The following is a 17,875-nucleotide window of genomic DNA, read 5'->3' as shown; positions in this document are numbered from 1 at the left end:
GCCCTGCTCGTTAGAGCTTACAATCTAAAAAGAAAGGGTCATTTGATACAAAAGGTAATGATGAGCTGATGGAGGAAGTAAAACAGTTAGTTAAAAGCAGGATAGGCTTCTTTGAAGAGAAGGATTTTCAGGGATCTCCTAAAGATGGATAGATTAGGGGACAGTCAGACAGATTGGGGTAGGGAGTTCCAAAGGATGGGAGAAGCTCTGGAGAAATCCTGGAGGCGAGCATGGCAAGGGAGCTAGAGAGTAGGAGGTCTTGGGATGACCGAAGAGAACGGCTTGGTTGGTATTTTGGGACTAGGTTAGTGATGTAGCTGGGGGCAGAGTTATGGATGGCTTTGTAAATTATTGTTAGTACTTTGAATTTTATTCGTTGGGTGAGTGGAAGCCAGTGGAGGGATTGCCAGAGAGGGGTGGAGGACACTGAATGGTTGGTAAGGTGGATGAGTCTTGCAGCGGCATTCATTATGGACTGAAGGGGTGATAGTCTATGTAGAGGTAATCCAATGAGGAGGAAGTTGCAGTAATCGAGGCGAGAGATGACCGGGGAGTGAATTAGAAGGTTGGTGGGGTCATTCGTTAAAAAGGGGCGTATTCTGGAAATGTTGCGGAGGCTAAGGCGGCACGATTTGGACAGGGATTGTATGTGGGCCTGAAAGGACAGTTCAGAGTCTACGGTTATCCCTAGCACCCTGGCATGTGGGGACGGACTGATAGATGTGCCACTGATGTTGACAGAGAAGTCAGGGGAGGGGGCACGTGGGGGAGGAAATATTAAGAGCTCAGTTTTAGATAGATTCAGTTTGAGGAAGTGGTTTGACATCCAGGTTGATATGTCTGTTAGTAGATCAGTGATGCGTGAGGAGATTGATGGGGTGAGCTGAGGGGCAGAGAGATAGATTTGGGTGTCATCAGCATATAAATGGTAGTGAAAGCCATGGGAGGCTATCAGCTGACCCAGGGAGGACGTGTAGATCGAGAATAGTAGAGGTCCAAGGACAGAACCTTGGGGGACCTCAATGGTAAGAGGAGTTGGAGAAGAGGAGGTGGAGTTGTAAGTGACACTGAAGGTGTGATGAGATGTAAGATTCGAACCAATGGAGAGTGCAGCCATGGAGACCAAGCAAATTGAGTTTTTTGAGGAGGAGGGGGTGGTCATCTGTATCAAAGGCAGCAGAAAGGTCCAAGAGTAAGAGTATGGAATAATGACCATTGGTTTTGGCTGTTAGTAAGTCGTTTGTGAGTTTTAGGAGGGCAGTTTCTGTGGAATGCTGTTGGCAAAATCCAGACTGAAGGGGGTCAAGAAGGTTATTCACAATGAGGTGGTCGCTCAGTCAGTTGTAGACTAAACGTTCAAGGAGTTTGGAGGCAAAAAGGAGTAAAGAGATGGGTCTTAGGTTGTTAAGATTGGTGGGGTCTGAGGCCTTTTTTGGTATGGGAGTGACTAGCGCATGTTTTAGAGGGTTGTGGAAGATGCCAGTAGAGAGTGAGAGGTTGAAGATATGAGTTAAGGAGTGCAGGATTGAGTCAGATGGTGACCGTAGTATTTGAGAAGAAACACGGTCCAGGGGGCCAGAGGTTAGGTTGGCATTAGAAAGAAGTTTAGTGACTTCCTCTACAGTAGCTGGGTTAAAAGAGGGAAGTATTGATTGTGCAGGAGGACAAGGAGTATAAACTGAGGGAGATATCTGTAGAGTGGAGATCTCGAGACGAATTGTCTCAATCTTATTTTTGAAGTGATTAGCAATCTCCTATGCAGTGAGTAAGTTAGTGGGTGGGGGTAATGGAGGACGAAGTAGAGTGGTAAAGGTAGAAAAGATTTGACGGGGACTGCGTGAGAGGGTGTTAATGAGAGTGATAAAGTAGGTCTGTTTGGCAGTGTGCAGGCAGGAATGGTATTTTTGGAGGGCAGATTTATATTGGCTGAAATCTTACTGTGACTTAGTTTTACGCCACAGACGCTCAAGAGCGCGACTACGTTTTTTGAGGCTTCTGATATTGTCTGTCTACCAGGGTTGTAGCGGTCAGGGTCTGATTCTGTGTGTAGTGAGGGGGGCCAAGGTATCCAGGGTGGATGACAGTAAACTGTTGTAGATAGAAGTGGCCAAGTTGGGGCAGGACAAGGATGAGATTTTGTCGTAGAGACAATCTGTAGCAGAAAAAAGAAGAGAAGGGTTAAGATGGCGAAGGTTTCTATGGGTAATAGTTTGGTAGTTGGAAGGCAAGGAGGGGGCAGACAAGGAGAGAGTGAAACTAATAAGGTGGTGATCAGAGAGAGGAAAAGGAATGTTGGAGAGGTTGTGCGGAGTGCATAGGTAGGAGAATATGAGGTCAAGGCAGTTGCCAACAGAGTGAGCAGAAGCGCTTGTCCATTGTTTTAGGTCAAAAGAGGAGGTTAGACACAGCAGCTTAGAAGTAGCGGGAGTGTTAAGAATAATAGGGATGTTGAAGTCACCAGGAATGATTGTTGGAATTTCAGAAGAGAGAAAGTAGGGTAGCCAAAGGGCACAGAAGAAGGGGAGGCTGGTTCTAGGCTGAAGAGGAATAGAAATGAGATTGTGTGGATTGCGGCAGCTATCAGAGGATGGGGGGTGCTGTGTATGTTGGCCAAAGGTAAATGATTGCGGTCCAGGACTTGGGGAAATATCTCCAGAAGTTAGGAGAAGCAGAAGGGTGAGAGAGGTGATATGGGCGTGTGACTTATGTGGTGGGACACGTCCCAGTGGCCTGCAGGTTTTATTGGTATATGGGTTCAGAATTAGCAGGAGCTGATACGTGCAGTAATAAGGTGAAGACAGGAGTGAGGTTGATATATATAAGCTGTGGGGTGGAGAAGATGGGTGAAGGAGTGAGAATTTAAGGAGAGAGGATGCAATTGTGAGAAGGAAAAGTAGGGAGGGAGTGCATGATACAGATACAGAGTGGTGAAATTGAGAGGAAGCCTGAATAAGAGATGAAAAAGTTTGATGGAGAATCAGGTCACCTGTAGTCTGTTTAGTGTTCTGCAGAAGTCTGTTGTATATTTTCGCTTTGTGCATTCGCTGAAGTGCTGAGCAGAAGTGTAATACTTAATCCAATATGGATACTTTATCCAAGATGATAGTTGCCAATGCAATCCCAGCCTGTGCAAACCCCTGCCTATATATACAATATATATATATATATATATATATATATATATATATATATATATATATATATATATATATATATATATTGGTTGGAGAAGGTTTGCCAGGGCCAAACAAATACAAGGAGATTTCCAAGCTCAAACTTAGCAACCAGCCAGCGACCAACCAAATTGACCTGCCTAACAATATGCGTTAAGAACAGGGGCTTAGTGTGCACACATTTGCAAATACATGCGTAAGCTACAGGCCCCGTCAAGACACCTTGTTTTCTGTAGTCCCTAACCCTGACTTCTGGGTCTCCAAAATGGGAGCACATTGTTCTTAACGCATATTGTTAGAAGGGTCAATTCGTTTGGTCGCTGGCTGGTTGGTAAGTTTGAGCTTGGAAATCTCCTTGTATTGGTGTTTGAAATGTCGCCTTTCCAATGTTCCTTGCTGCAATAGACTGGGTATAGGTGGGGCAGTGGCAACTTGTTTGTAAGGTTTGCCAGGGGTTCCATTAGTAAGATTTCCCTTCCCTTCTTGCCCTAGAAAATCTGCAACAGGGATTTAGAAAGAAATACAAATCAGACAGATGTTCTAGCCTTCTCTGCTAAACATGAGTTTTTCTTTGTCTGTGTTTCTGTTGAGTGAGTTCCCCTGACTTCCTGTTTGGTAAAACATCAGCAGGAACTATAAGGGGCTCTGGGAGCACCAGATGGCAGAAAAAAACAGACAGGGGTTCTCCTTCCTCCCAACTCTATCCAAAACTATAAAAAAAAACTTTTGGCTTGACCTACACTTTAACCACTTCAGCTCCAGAGGATTTTACCCCCTTCATGACCAGGCCATTTTTTTGCTATTCGGCACTGCGCCAGTTTAACTGGCGATTGCGTGGTTATACAGCGCTGTACCCAAACAAAACTTATATCATTTTTTAGGCACAAATAAAGCTTTCTTGGTGGTATTGGTTTACCACTGGGTTTTTTATTTTGCAATATAAATGAAAACAGCGGTTGAGTTGCGGTTTTACATACAGCCGCTCTTTGCAGCTGATGCTTTGCTTCACAGCCACAGCTGTGTTCTTTATCACTTTAGAATCTAAGTGTTAGCTGAGTGTCTATATTCTGTGCAGAGCAAGGCATGTGTAATTAGAGCTTCAACTTAAATCCAGTTGTGCTGAGGTTTATGTGTGTCTGTAAGACTCTCATTTGTGTCTAGCACATCCAGTCTGAAGGAGTTAAACAGCTGTGGGCTTATTTCTGTTTTTTAAGTAGCAGGCCCCAGACTTTTGCAGAAAAGTGATCTAGGCAGCTGCAAAGCCACTCAATTACTCATATGTTACTGGTGGGTGCTGAAGACCACAATCTATGATGTCAAAAAGGCAATTGGGAGGAGATTGGGGAACATCCATTTCCCATTCTTCTCTGCTGAGTTTCAACCAGGAAGCACTCAGCTATGAGCACTTTCAGTTCCCAGCTTTCAAATTCCCACCTAGAAAGCAAGGTAAATTGAACACAGTCCTTTCTCAGTCAGCTGAATCAAAGGGCAGGGGAGAGATTATAAGTCTAATGCCCCGTACACACGGTCGGACTTTGTTCGGACAATCCGACAACAAAATCCTAGGATTTTTTCCGACGGATGTTGGCTCGAACTTGTCTTGCATACACACGGTCACACAAAGTTGTCGGAAAATCCGATCATTCTGAACGCGGTGACGTAAAACATGTACGTCGGGACTATGAACGGGGCAGTGGCCAATAGCTTTCATCTCTTTATTTATTCTGAGCATGCGTGGCACTTTGTCCGTCGGATTTGTGTACACACGATCGGAATTTCCGGCAACGGATTTTGTTGTCGGAAAATTTTATATCCTGCTCTCAAACTTTGTGTGTCGGAAAATCCGATGGAAAATGTGTGATGGAGCCTACACACGGTCGGAATTTCCGACAACAAGGTCCTATCACACATTTTCCGTTGGAAAATCCGACCGTGTGTACGGGGCATTAAAGACCTCTGATGTTTTCATAAAAGAGTACCCCTCGCCTGTCCAATGATATCATATGGGGATGTTAGCCCCCTTATGATAACAATAAGAAATACAAATAAAATAACAAAAAATAATTTTAAAACACTCTGTCGCCCTGCGCACACACATCCAAACGCAAACACATGCGTGTAAGTAAACAACCATTGCACAACGCATAGTGTATGCTGCAGATCATGCTGGTGTAAGAGAAATAATTCTAGGTCCCTCATTTATAGCTAGCTCTATACTGATGAGCTTTAAAGACTTCATGCATTGAGGAAAAGGTATGAACTGCATCTCCTCCTCCAGGAAAAAGAAATACCAGTTCACCCCTGTCATCATTTCATGACCAGCATCCTCTCTAACTCTACTACATTCTCTCCTTTGCATCCTCTCCCAGTGAGTGCTGATGCAGCAGCTTCACTGGATGACATGTGAGACATTAGGGGTCTTTTACCCCGGGTGTCTCATCAAGGAAAACCTGTTACCAGAAAAATCATCACACAGGGGATTTGTTTTCAGAAAGTATATAATGCTGGGGGGGGGGTTATGTAATCTTCAGACCTAAACTGATTTTTTTTTTGCAAAAATGTTTTAAAAAAGGCAAAAATGGCTCTTGAAGGGTGCCTTGGGGTTAGCTATTCAGAGAAATAAAAATATTCCACAAGCTAAAATAAAGTGCAGTGAGCACATATTTTGCATAATTAGTGCAGTGTTTATCATAACTTATTTTTTTATTTAATCATAACATATGTTTAACATATTTCCATACTATCCATTATTATTTTAAACATAGAACATTTTAGATTAGCCACTAGAGGGAGCTCTGTATTTGATGCTATCTGCCTCCCTCAATCCCTTTGCTGCTGGACCATCTTTTCCTTTTTGTTGTATTCACGATAAAACTCACTTGAAAATTTACTAAAAAAAATAAGGGACAAAATGAAATAATGGTAGTCTCACTTTTTACAGTCAGCTGAATAACTTCTACCAAAATGGAGTAAGTCGGCTTAAAAACTTTTCATTGCCATGATGCCTTATATAGTGGAATTGGGGAAGGGCTACAAGCAGCAGTGGCAAAGCTAGACATTCTTTTACCTGGGGCAAAGACTCCGTTTGGCTGAAGGGTCCAATAATGCTAGCTTTTGGGGAATCTATTGTTGCTGGGGGGGGGGGGTATTATGTTGCTAGTGGGTCAATTGTTGCTGGGATGGTTCTACTGTTGAACGAAGGGTCTATTGTTGCTGGCGGCTGGGGAATCTATTGCTGCAGGGGGACCTATTGTTGAGGGAGGGCTCTATTGTTGCTGGTAGTTAATTGTTGATGGGAGCGATCTACTGTTGAGGCGAGGTCTTTTTGCTGGCTCCAGGGAGATCTATTGTTGCTGGTGGGGTCTATTTTTCCTGGGGTGGGTCTGTTATTGTGAGGCAGTATTTTGTTGCAAGCAGTCTATTGTTGCTAGGGGGATCTGTTATAGTTGGGGGTGTCTATTATTGTGGGGGAAACAATTTTTGCTTGGGAAGGGCTTTTGTTGCTGGCTGCAAGGGATCGATTTTACCGCTTTTGTTATTATAATTACCAATTTACATACAAATTACTTGGTACTTAACTTGATACTTGGTTGTGTTCTCTGAAAGAGGTGGTACTGGGAGGTGGGTATGGGGTGGAAACAAGGGATGGTGCTTGGAGGTGGGTAGGGGCGGAGACAAGGGGTGCCTTAGGAGAGGGGAGTTCCTCCTGCACCTATTTTCTGAGGGGAAAAAAAGCCCTGATTACAAGCTACAATTTTTTACTGATTGTAAGAATTTTCTTTTTTCCTATTCAGTTGTCCAGACATCACAGAATAAGAAGTGGTAAATCTACCAAAGGTACACAGACAACACAGAGGTCTGACAGAGGTTTCTTGCTCTATGTTTCCCTTTTAAAAAGAATATTTCCTGACCTAGTGATCAACCTTCCCAGTTCTATCCAAATAGGTACGAAAAACAAAATAAAAAACAAAAACTTATGGTTGTGGGTTGATTTGACGTCCTACCAGATTAAAATTGGAAAGGACTTTGGAGCAAGATCCCTCTACCTAGAGTCTAATCCTTACCAATACTTCTCCACCTCTTGTATTCAACCCATCATGTTGAGTAAATTTATGGGTAAGTGTAATTAGAGAAGAGATTCTGATTTGCCCAAACATTATTTGTGGCGAATGTCCAGGATGTGAATTTGGATGAGCATTACATGTGTAAACGGGCCTAAGGCTAAGTTCACATTTGTATTATGCAGGAACCCACGCAAAATTTGTGGACATTCCCGTGGCGCACAAAAAACTTGCATCCCTTTCGCAGCCATGCAGTGGTACCATGAAATCCTTCCCCAATGCACCTTGGGGTGCCATTAAATTCTTAAATTTAAAGAATTTAAATTCTTAATGGCACCCAAAACACCTAGCCAATATGTGCTCACACTTGTGTGATTTTCTCACATTGAAATGACTGTGCTGTCCTAAATCTGAAGCACCAAAACACGCAAAAACGCACATACTCTTGCACCTGCATAGGTGTGAATGGAAACTCTTTGCATTCATGGAACAGTGCCTAGGGCAGCGGTGTTAGATGAGGTAGTGTGATGCCTCTTTACATCTGATATAGAAAAAAAAAGTCTTCCCTGGGCTACAAAACCACTGCCAAACAACTACTGAAGACTGGAAGAAGACTTTCATGGACTGATGAATGAAATTTTAGCACACTGTATCAGGCAACATATGCTGTTATGAAAGATTTTACCTTGTGGAATCTTGTAGCCAAAATCGCTTGGTTTTCTCAAGTTACGCAATATGTAGTCACTATGAATATTAATACCCATTCCAATGATGAAAATGATAACTCCTAAAATTGGAAAACAAGGTAAAACATATCAGTGAGTTAATTTCTCCTTATCTAAACATTCTTGACAGATATTTTTGCACTTTTGGATAATGCCTTTCTATAGCCAGAAGTCATGTGTACATCCCAAATATGGCACCCTGGTTTTAAAATGAAAATGCATATACGTTAGGGTTGCCGCCGTTTCTTCAAGCCAAACCCAAACACTTTGCAGCCTGGGACACCTTTGGAAGCCACAAGGAGAGTAGTAATATGGTGAGCATAGCGTGCCACAGCAAACTGTGGATGTGGCCAAATTGCTGTTGCTGACATCATCGCCCTGCCCCCCCAGTGATACTGAACCTGCCCCCAGACAGCTGCCCACACCTCCCAGATGGCAACAGATTTGTGTGTGACTATCTTGGTTACCTGGGGAGCCACAGCCTGGTCTGAATAATGTGTCTGGGTTTCAGTCCGCCTGAAACCCGAACACATGATTCAAAACCCGGACTGTCCGGGTGAATCCCGGACAGGTGGCAACCCTAATATATATACATTTTTATACATTAATGTATATTGTATTTTGTATGCATTTATATGGGTTGATGTTGCAATGCATTTTTTTAACAAAGGTTTTTTGATCAAATCTTTTATTATAGGAAGTTCATTAACCACTTCAGACCTGGAAGATTTACCTCCTTAATGACCAGGCCGTTTTTTGCGATACAGCACCTCGTCGTTTAAACTGCAAATTGGACGGTTGTGCGGCGCTGTACCCAAACAAAATTTACGTCCTTTTTTTCCCACAAATAGAGCTTTCTTTTGGTGGTATTTGATCACCTTTGCATTTTATATTTTTTGCGCTATAAACAAAAAAAGACTGACAATTTTGAAAAAAAAAAATATATTTTTAACTTTTTGCTATAATAAATATTCCCAAAGCATTTAAAAAAAATGTCTTCATCGGTTTAAGCCAATATGTATTTTTCTACATATTTTTGGTTAAAAAAAACGCATTAACTTTATATTGATTGGTTTGCGCAAAAGTTATAGCGTCTACAAAATAGGGGATATATTTATGCAATTTTATTCTTATTTATTTTTTTACTAGTAATGGCGGTGATCAGCAATTTTTAGTGGGACTGCCACATTGCGGTGGACAGATCAGACACTTTTGACACTTTTTTGGGACCAGTGACATTTATACAGCGATCAGTGCTATAAAAATGCACTGATTACTGTATAAAAGACACTGGCATGGAAGGGGTTAACACTAGGGGGTGTTTCTAACTGTGGGGGGAGTGGACTGACAGGGAGTATGGCTGAGAGATCGCTGTTCTTGATCACTAGGAACATCGCTGTTCCTGATCACTAGGAACAGACAATCACTCTGTACTCCCCTGTCAGAACGGGGATCTGTTTGTTTACTTTGGCAGATCCCCGTTCTGGCTCTCTGTGGAGCGATCGCGGGTGACATTGCGGTTGCTGGCCACACGCATCAGCTCCCCCGCGCGCCTGCTATAGCTGTTAAAAGGGACCAACGTACAGATACGGCAATTTGCAGGATCGAGCTGACCTGCCATAGTATAATGACGGCGGCTGGTCGGCAAGTGGTTAAAAGAAGATGCAGTATGCTTACATACATTGCACGTTTTATGCATTTTGTCAAGCATTACAATGTAACTCTAGCAAAACGTTTTTATTTTTGTTTTTAATAGAGTGGTCAGAAGTAGACCCTCTATCAAGTTGTTTTTGCTGTCTGTGACCCCATTGGGGAGATTCACTCCGCTGTTTGTACTGGTAACCATTGACATCAGGAAAGAAGGTAAGAGGAATACAACATTTTAGAGTTGTTCCCAGAGCAAGAAGTAAGGGGAAATCTTCCAATGGGGACAACTGTCTAGGAGGAAAATTTCCTTTAATGTCCTGTTGCACCTTTGGTAGAGGAAGTGAAGGGAAATTTCCCTAATGTTACACAGACAGCAAAAACAAAACAAAAACTGACTTGGGTTTTAACACTTCCCTACTCTATCCAAAACAAAAAAGTTTTGACTATTTATACACTTTTAGGAAGCCGCAGTTTAGTATGCGGCATTAAAGCTGAACTCCAGGAAACTTGAAAATTCTCCCTTTCAGTGGGGCTATGCCCACATTGCTGCAGGAGTTAACTGATTTTTGAAATTATTATTGTGATAGTATTAAAGTGATTGTAAAGGTATTTTTTAATTAAAATAACAAACATGGCATACTTACCTGCTCTGTGCAATGATATTGCATAGAGGGCCCTAAACCTGCTCTTCTAGGGACCAACGCTCCAGGCTCCTCCACTTCTGAGTGTGTGCGCCCATAGCAAGCCACTTGCTATGGGCGCACACTTACAGGCTTGCTCCCAAGCCGAGCTGTGTGCGTACATTGACACACACATGGCCCCACCCCCGCTCTCTGCTTACAGGTTTGATTGACAGCAGCAAGAGCCAATGGCAGGAGCCCCTACTCCCGCTACTGCTAAGTGAAAGGATTTTTTACCTTAATGCAGAGAATGCATTCAGGTAGAAACTTTTGCCTTTAGAACCACTTTAATGAGCCAATGAGGATTCTCATCTAATTCTCATTTTTTTCCCACTAGATGGCGATCAATTTGTTGCTTTTTTTGTATATATTTAATTCTTTTTAATTCTCAGTGCTTTTCAGCATACACAATTAGCATTTTTTTTCCTTGTCAAAAGAAGTTTATTGAGTATACAATGTTATAAAGATACATAAAGTAAGTTTACAAGGATCTATAAAGTAAGCTCATTGTTTTACAGTAGGGTTTATATAGGTAAATATCATGAAATTTCAAATATTAAACATTGGGTTCACGTAAACCTAAATTAAAGATATATATCATTTCCTTAGTTACTTTTGTAGTTATTTAAATGATTTATACCTACTATACATATTGTTTACAAGTAGAGTGTATATAGGTCAAATAAATTCTGATAATGAGCTTTAATCGTAAGGTGGAGAAAAGGAAAGAGAAAGAAGAAAAAGGGTTGAAAGGTAGAGTTATGGTCCACAAGGTTGTCCCGCTCGTCAGTTTATTATTCTTTTTAGTTCTCTTTGAAGCCTTAGAATGGGTGTCTCTGTAAGTCATTTAATCTGTTACCATGGCAACAGGACAGAGTCATTGAAGTTTGACAGGAACTGTTGTTTTATCCAAGGATGCCAACGTTTTTCAAATTTTGGAATTTGATTTTGATCGATGGCTACCATCTTAGCATGGGACATTGTATTATTCATTCTGTGAATTGTTTCTGCTAGTACCAATGTAGGAGATTTCCATGCCTTGGCCACTGTTTGTTTTGCAGCCGTTATTAGTTGGATCATAAGTTTGAATTGAGAGAGTGTTAACCATTCCGGTTTTAGATTAAGTAAAGTTAAATATGGATCTGGTTGTATTATTTTTTTAAATATTTTAGATGCAATCACGAAGACTTCCTTCCAGAAGGTTTGGATTACTGGGCACGTCCACCATATGTGTAAATATGTGCCTATTTCTGGGCATCCTCGAAAACAAAGAGCTGAGGTATTAGGTGAATATTTTGCCACTCTAGCGGGTACAAGGTACCAGCGAGTTAGGATATTATAATTTGTCTCCAGTGCTAAGATGTTGGGTGAAGATGACTTAGATGTGAGCCATATGTTAGACCAGTCCGTGTCTTCTAAAGTTCGTCCCAGGTCCTCCTCCCACCTCTGAACGTAAGAGGGTCTATTAAGATTTGTTACTCCATATAATTGATTATAAAGTGATGAAATTGTACCTTTAGCAAATGGATCTTTTGTACAGATTGATTCAAAAATGGATAATTGGGATAATGGTGTATCCCCCTTTAGGAATGGTGTATAGAATTTTTTGATTTGGAGATATCTAAATATCTCAGAGTCTGGTAGATCATATTTTTCTCTAAGCAATGGGAATGAAAGGAATGATTTAGATGCTATGAAGTCATTTAGTGTCTGAATGCCTGATGTTGTCCAAGCTTTAAAAGAATTTGGGTAGATCCATGCCGGATAAAAGGCCGGATTTCTGATAAAAGAAAGGAGAGGATTGTGTGGAGATTGTAACTGATATTTGGTTTTTAGTTTATCCCAGAGAGATAAGAAGTGTTTAGTTATGGGATTATGAATTTTAAAGCGGTCTTTAGGATCAAGCCATAATAAATTTGATATTAATAGAGGGTCATTTTCTGAAGCCTCTATAAATACCCATAATGGGATTTCCTGTTTTGCATGGTATTTGGACAGACTGGCCAAATGTGCTGCTCTGTAGTAGTTAGTAAAATTAGGGTATCCCAGGCCTCCTTTATTTTTGGGAAGATGTAGTGTGTGTATAGGTATACGTGGTTTAGAAGAGCCCCATATAAACGAAGTTGCTCTTTTTTGTACTATTCTCAAAAAATAGGAAGGAATTGGAATAGGGAGGACTCTGAATAGATAAAGCAATTTGGGTAGAATAGTCATTTTGATTGCATTAATCTTCCCTATCCAGGATAAAGGAAGTTGCGACCATTGTTTTATTAGATTTGTGATCTGTCTTAATACAGGAGGATAATTGGTTGAGAATAAGTCAGAATGAGATGCTGTTAAATGAATTCCAAGATATGGGATTGATTTTTCTGCCCATGTGAATGGGAGTGCAGCCCTAGCCGGGATCAATTCCATGTTTGTGAGTGAAATATTAAGCACTAGGCATTTCTTAGGATTAATCATAAGGCCGGATAGGGCTGCAAATCCATCAAGAGCTGGTATTAAGTTAGGACCAGAGACCTGTGGTGATGATAGAAAAAGTAATATATCGTCTGCAAATATACATAATTTGTGTGTAATACCTCCTACTTCAATGCCAGTTATAGTTTGGTTTGTTCTGATGTATTGGGCCATGGGTTCGAGTATAAGGGCAAATAATAAGGGAGATAATGGGCAACCCTGTCGGGTACCTCTTTCGATATTAAAGGCTTCAGATTTGTATCCAGCATATTTTATATAGGCTTTGGGTTTATTATATAATGCTTTGATCCATGTTAAAAAGTGGGGTCCAAAACCCCATTTTTGTAATGAATATTGCACATATTGCCAGGATACTGTGTCAAATGCCCTCTTAATATCGAGAGATAGAAAACATAAAGGGATTTTCCGTTTTTTAGCAATATGTGCCAATAACACTGCCCTGCGTATATTATCGCCTGCCTGTCTATTTGGCATGAAGCCTACTTGATCTCTATGTATTAATTTTCCTATAATGCTATTGAGGCGTTTTGCTATTATTTTTGCTAATAATTTAATATCGAGGTTTAACAGAGAGATAGGCCGATAATTCACACAGGAAGTATCATCAGAAAGGGGTTTTGGGATCATACAAACAATTGCCATTAGTGTTTCTTGCCGAAAAGAATGTCCATCTAGAAGTTTGTTAAAAGTTTCAGTGAGAATGGGAGAGAGTATTTCTGAGAATGTTTTATAGTATAAAGCCGAGTAGCCGTCTGGGCCTGGTCTTTTGTTAAGTTTTAGGTCTTTTATGGCGTTAGCAACTTCATCTATAGTTATAGGCTCATCCAAACTGCTTTTTTGATTCTGAGATAACTCAGGTAAGGTTATTTTTGAGAAGAAGGATTCAGCCTCTGTAGGATTAAATTCATTGTTTGTCTTGTATAAAGTTGCGAGATGTGAGTGAAATTTATGGACTATTTTAACTGGATTACAAGTGTAAACATTTTTTGATAATTTCAAACGTATTGGTTTAAAAGATTTGTTAGTTGAATTTAATGCCCGAGCCAAATATGTACCTGGTTTGTTTGTATTCATGTAGAAATTGTGTTTGGAGCGTTTGAGGGATTTATCAACTGACTCAGTGAGAAATAGATCGTATTCCAATCTAGATTTTTCCAGATGAGATTTTGTACTCTGAGATGGATTATCTTGAAATGATATGTAGGCTGCATTAAAATTGAGTTCTAGTTTTTTTGCTAGATTTTTGCGTTCCCGTTTAAATAGTGCCATTTGTCTTTGTATTGTACCACGCAAGACAGGCTTATGAGCTTCCCACAGTGTTATTGGGGAGATGTCTGTTGTATTATTAATTGATATGTATTCCTTTAAAGCTTGTTCAATGGCCATCTGATGTAGTGGGTGTTTGAGCATTATGTCCGGTAAGTACCACGTTGGGTCATGCGCTTTTGGTATGGCTGAGGCTATAGTAGTGTATACTGCATTATGGTCAGACCACGGAATCGGAATTATATCTGATGCAATAATTTCTGGTATCATTCCTATTGTTAGAAAAATATGATCTATTCTGGTGAAGGTTTGATGAGGGTGCGAGAAATAAGTGAATTTCTTTTTCATTGGGTTACTTTCTCTCCATGAAATTAGCATTTTTTTTAAATTGACTTGTAAGTTGTTGTTTTTTTAATCACTTTCGCTTTACATTACTTGTGCAAACATTGCATAGTACTGCAGTGCCCTCATACCGATTGACCGACATCTGATACAGTGCCTTGAAAAAATATTCATACCCTCTTGAAATTTTCCACATTTTTTCATGTTACATCCAAAAATGTAAATGTATTTTATTGGGATTTTTTTGTGATAAACCAACATAAAGTGGCACATAATTGTGAAGTGGAAGGAAAATAAATGTTTTTCAGATTTGTTTACAACAAAATACTTGAAAAGTGGAGCATGCATTTGTATTCAGCCCCCCTGAGTCAATACTTTGTAGAACCACCTTTTGCTGCAAATACAAGTGCAAGTCTTTTTGGGGATGTCTCCACCAGCTTTGCACATCTAGGAGAAGGACATTTTTGCCCATTCTTTTTTGAAAAATAGCTGAAGCTCTATCAGATTGGATGGAGAGCGTCTGTGAACAGCAATTTTCAAGTCTTGCCACAGATTCTCAAATGGATTTAGGTCTGGACTTTGACTGGGCCATTCTAACACATGAATATGCTTTGATCTAAACCATTCCATTGTAGCTCTGGCTGTATGTTTTGGGTCGTTATCCTGCTGGAAGGTGATCGTCTGCCCCAGTCTCAAGTCTTTTGCAGACTCTAACAGGTTTTCTTCTAAGATTGCCCTGTGTTTGGCTCCATTCAATATTCCATCAACTTTGACCAGCTTCCCTGTCCCTGCTGAAGAAAAGCATCCCTACAACATGATGCTGCCACCACCATGTTTCACGGTGGGGATGGTCTGTTCAGGGTGATGTGGTGTGTTCGTTTTCTGCCACACGTAGCGTTTTGCTCTTAGGCCAAAAAGTTCAATTTTGGTCTCGTCTGACCAGAGCACCTTCTTCCATATGTTTGCTGTGTCCCCACATGGCTTCTCGCAAACTGCAAAACGGGACTTCTTATGGCTTTCTTTCGACAATGGCTTTCTTTTTTGCCACTCTTCTATAAAAACCAGATTTGTGGAATGCACGACTAATAGTTGTCCTGTGGACAGTTTCTCCTGAGCTGTGGATCTCTGCAGCTCCTCCAAAGTTACCATGGGCCTCTTGGCTGCTTCTCTGAATAATGCTCTCCTTGACCGGCCTGTCAGTTTAGGTGGACGGCCATGTCAGGTTTGCAGTTGTGCCATTTGTTTCCATTTTCGGATGATGGACTGAACAGTGCTCCGTGAGATGTTCAAAGCTTGTGATATTGTTTTATAACCTAACCCTGCTTTGAACTTCTCCACAACTTTATCACTGACCAGCCTGGTGTGTTCCTTGGCCTTCATGATGCGGTTTGTTCACTAAGGTTTTCTAACAAATCTCTGAGGGCTTCACAGAGCAGCTGTATTTATATTGAGATTAATTTACACACAGGTGGACTCTATTTACTAATTAGGTGACTTCTGAAGGCAACTGGTTCCACTAGATTTTAGTTAGGGTTATCAGAGTAAAGGGGGCTGAATACAAATGCACGCCACATGTTTCAGATATTTATTTGTAAAAAATATTGAAAACCATTTATCATTTTTTTTTCACCTCACAATTATGTGCCACTTTGTGTTGGTCTATCACATAAAATACATTTACGTTTTTGGTTGTAACATGACAAAATGTGGAAAATTTCAATGGGTATGAATATTTTTTAAAGGCACTGTATATTGACTAAAATAACATGTACTATGGATGTTGCTGGCCAGTCTCTCTCCCCTGACGATGTCTGAATAAAGACAAAACACGTTGAGTGGGGCTTAATTTGTGACGTCATCATGCCCACCGGTGGAGTGACATTTTAAATAAATGTCATTTTCTTTTAAAAATACTGCACTATGGGAGCCACCTTTTTATTCTCTCTGTCCTGTATATGAGTTTTATGCGAAGTGCTAGATAACCAGGGAATCTGTGAACATCATGGCTGTGTGGCAGCTATGTGCAGTTGATCTCCTTCTTTTGAAATTTATACCATCTAATAAGAAACTTTAGAGCACTGGTGGAGCACATTTGTTTTCTGTGTGTTGCTGGGGCACCTTATCTCACAAGATCTGATGTTTGTTTTTTTGTGACCCCACGCCAAAACACAAAAAAAATGTGTGGGGTCCCCCCAAAATCAATATCAGACCCTTATCTGAGCATGTAGCCTGGTAGGCCCTAACCTCTTGAACCATACCAGGCCACATGCCCTCAACATGGGGGGACCACCCCTGGCAAAGCACCTTGCTCTCATCTTGATGAGGACAAGAGCCTCTTCCCCACAACCACGGCCTGGTCGTTGTGGAGGTGTGGGGGGTATCTTATTAGAATCTGGAAGCCCCAGGATCCCGGTTTCCCCTACTCATTCACCAAAAAAAGGTCAAAAGTAATAAAAAAAATAAAAATGCCCTCTGATGTAAATCCATAATCAATCACGATGAACGCTGGCAGCCGACTTGCATAAACATAAAAAAAAAACTCCCTCTGCTGAACACAACCGCTCCAGTTGCTTGACACTCACCGAATGACAGTGCCACTTCCCCCCCCCTCTGCTAAGTATACAAAGGGGAAGGGTCCCTGGGTGACTTCGCCCCTATGACATCATAGGGCATGGTCTCAGAGTGCCAGCACGTGTTGTCATAGGGGGCTGAGTCACACGGTGAAGTCACTGGATGACCTCGCCCCCTATGATGTCATGGGGCAGGGTCTCCGAGAAACATCAGAGGGGTGAAGTCATCTGATGACGTCACTAGGTGACATGACCCAATCCCTTTGTTTACTAAGTGGTGGTGGGAAGCAGTGCTAGCAGTACTCACTTCGGTGATTGTCAAGCATGTGGCTTTTTTTTTGTGCGGTATATCTACCGGCATTCATTGTGAGTGATGATTTACACTAGGGGACACTTATTTTTATTTATTTTTTAATAAAGGATTTGTCTTGCGTTTTTATTTACTTTTCCACATTTTTTTGGGTGGATGAATAGGGGTACTATGTACCCTATACACATTCTCAAGGGGGACCAGCACCTGGGGGCTTCCAGATTCCGATAAGCTACCCTTGTACCCGCACAACCACTGGTCTAGGGTAGTGGGATGAGGCCCTTGTCCCCCCCCCCCACTTTCCTGGCCTACCAAGCTGCATGCTCAGATATTTTATGTATGTATTTTGTGGGGGACCTCCCTCCCTTTTTTTTGGCTTGGGTTCCTCATCAAAAGGGCCTGGTATGGATAGAGGGAAGGGACGCTTTTTTTTTTTTTTTATATGCTGGCTCTTTTGTTTAAATTCTGCTGTTAGCGGGAAATCTCCACTGAAAGTAGGAGTAGTCTCATCATTGTTAGGACGCCGGTGGGAGCTGGCTCTTTAACAACTGATGATTCATCCCTGCTGCTGACATCCACCCACGGATCCTAAAAGAAGTGAGCTCTGCAATTTCAAAGCC

At 41.3% G+C, this 17,875-nt stretch overlaps 1 protein-coding gene across 1 annotated transcript in view; it reads right to left on the bottom strand.

Annotated features, from left to right (window-relative positions):
- The window catches only part of SRD5A2 (steroid 5 alpha-reductase 2), a 169,416-nt gene that overhangs the window by 14,229 nt on the left and 137,312 nt on the right, over positions 1-17,875 (bottom strand). Inside the window, exon 3 of the mRNA XM_073629158.1 lies at positions 7,920-8,021. Within this exon, the coding sequence (XP_073485259.1) occupies positions 7,920-8,021 (102 nt within the window). The remainder of the gene's footprint in view (positions 1-7,919; positions 8,022-17,875) is intronic.

This window comes from Aquarana catesbeiana, linkage group LG04, assembly GCF_042186555.1.
Source record: "Aquarana catesbeiana isolate 2022-GZ linkage group LG04, ASM4218655v1, whole genome shotgun sequence".
In the NCBI taxonomy this organism is placed as follows: domain Eukaryota; kingdom Metazoa; phylum Chordata; class Amphibia; order Anura; family Ranidae; genus Aquarana; species Aquarana catesbeiana.
The sequence above is the reverse complement of the archived record's forward strand: the minus strand, read 5'-3'. Positions and strand labels throughout refer to the sequence as shown.